A 1,231-nucleotide genomic window follows, 5' to 3' on the forward strand; every position below is an offset into this window, starting at 1 on the left:
AAGAAAATTTAAGGTTTGTTCCTCTTTAAACCAGTAGTGCGACCAAGGGCCGCGACTTGCATCATTTTTCTGAGAATTTTGGCTTTAGGGGCTGCGACCCTCCTTTTTCTTTGTCGCGACCCGCCTTCTTTTTTTGCAAATTCCTGGGTTTGAGCACCGCAGCCCTGTTAAGCTATGCTGCGACTCGCTTCTCTTTGGAAAAACTCATTTGTTTTTGTAAGGGGCCTTGCCGCGAGACCACAAGGACGTGCCGCAACCCTTAACAAAAAAATTTCTAGTTTACAAAAATAATCCACAAATTCTTAATTTTCAAGTGCAAAAAATAAACTTAAAAATTGTTTCAACTAGACCAAAAGTAAAGAAAGCAAATAAGAAATATGGGATGCCTCCCAAAGGCGTTTTCGTTAACATCATTTAGCCGAACGCTGAACTCCTCTTTAGATGGGCTTCAATAGGATCACTGACTTAGCTTGGTCGACAGGACCACCCAAGTATGGTTTCAACCTTTGACCGTTCACTTTGAATGGCATGCCATTCTTACCTTGCACTTCCACCGATCCATAAGGAAAAACTTTTACAACATTGTAAGGGCCAGACCACCTTGATTTCAACTTGCTAGGAAATAGTCTCAACCTTGAGTTAAATAAAAGTACATGTTCCTCAAGTTGAAACTCTTTCCTAATCAAGTTTTTATCGTGCCATGCCTTGGTGCGCTCCTTGTAGATCTTGGCATTCTCATAGGCTTCATTATGGAATTCATCAAGCTCATTCAGTTTAAGTACCCTATTCTGACCAGCAGCCTTCACATAAGGATTCAACTTTCTCATAGCCCAATAAGCCCTGTGCTCCAGCTCAACTGGAAAGTGACATGCCTTTCCAAAGACCAACCTATAGGGCGACATCTCAATGGGAGTTTTGAATGTCATCCTATAGGCCCAAAGTGTGTCATATAGCTTTAGACCAATTCTTTCTAGAACTATCCACTGTCTTTTCAAGAATACTCTTCACCTCCCTATTTGAGATCTCCTATTGCTCTGAACCCAATTTTATGAAATACTTAATGCAGGATCTTTATTTATTTTCATGCAATTTACATATTATTAAACAAACATGCAAATTTCTAGAACATGCTCCTAGGAAATTGATATAAATACAAAGTAAAGTGAGAACTTACATTACGCAGTGGAACTAGAACAACTCATTCCTTCAATGTCTCTAACCCTTGATTCCT

General features: G+C 39.6%; 1 protein-coding gene across 1 annotated transcript; it reads right to left on the minus strand.

The window, feature by feature from the left end:
- Positions 1-437: 437 nt before the first annotated feature.
- Positions 438-902, minus strand: LOC133792181 (uncharacterized). Its single transcript, XM_062230096.1, has one exon. It carries the CDS (start codon positions 900-902, stop codon positions 438-440), a length of 465 nt encoding a protein of 154 aa, XP_062086080.1.
- Positions 903-1,231: the final 329 nt, after the last annotated feature.

The sequence above is a fragment of the Humulus lupulus genome, chromosome 7 (genome assembly GCF_963169125.1).
Source record: "Humulus lupulus chromosome 7, drHumLupu1.1, whole genome shotgun sequence".
NCBI lineage: Eukaryota > Viridiplantae > Streptophyta > Magnoliopsida > Rosales > Cannabaceae > Humulus > Humulus lupulus.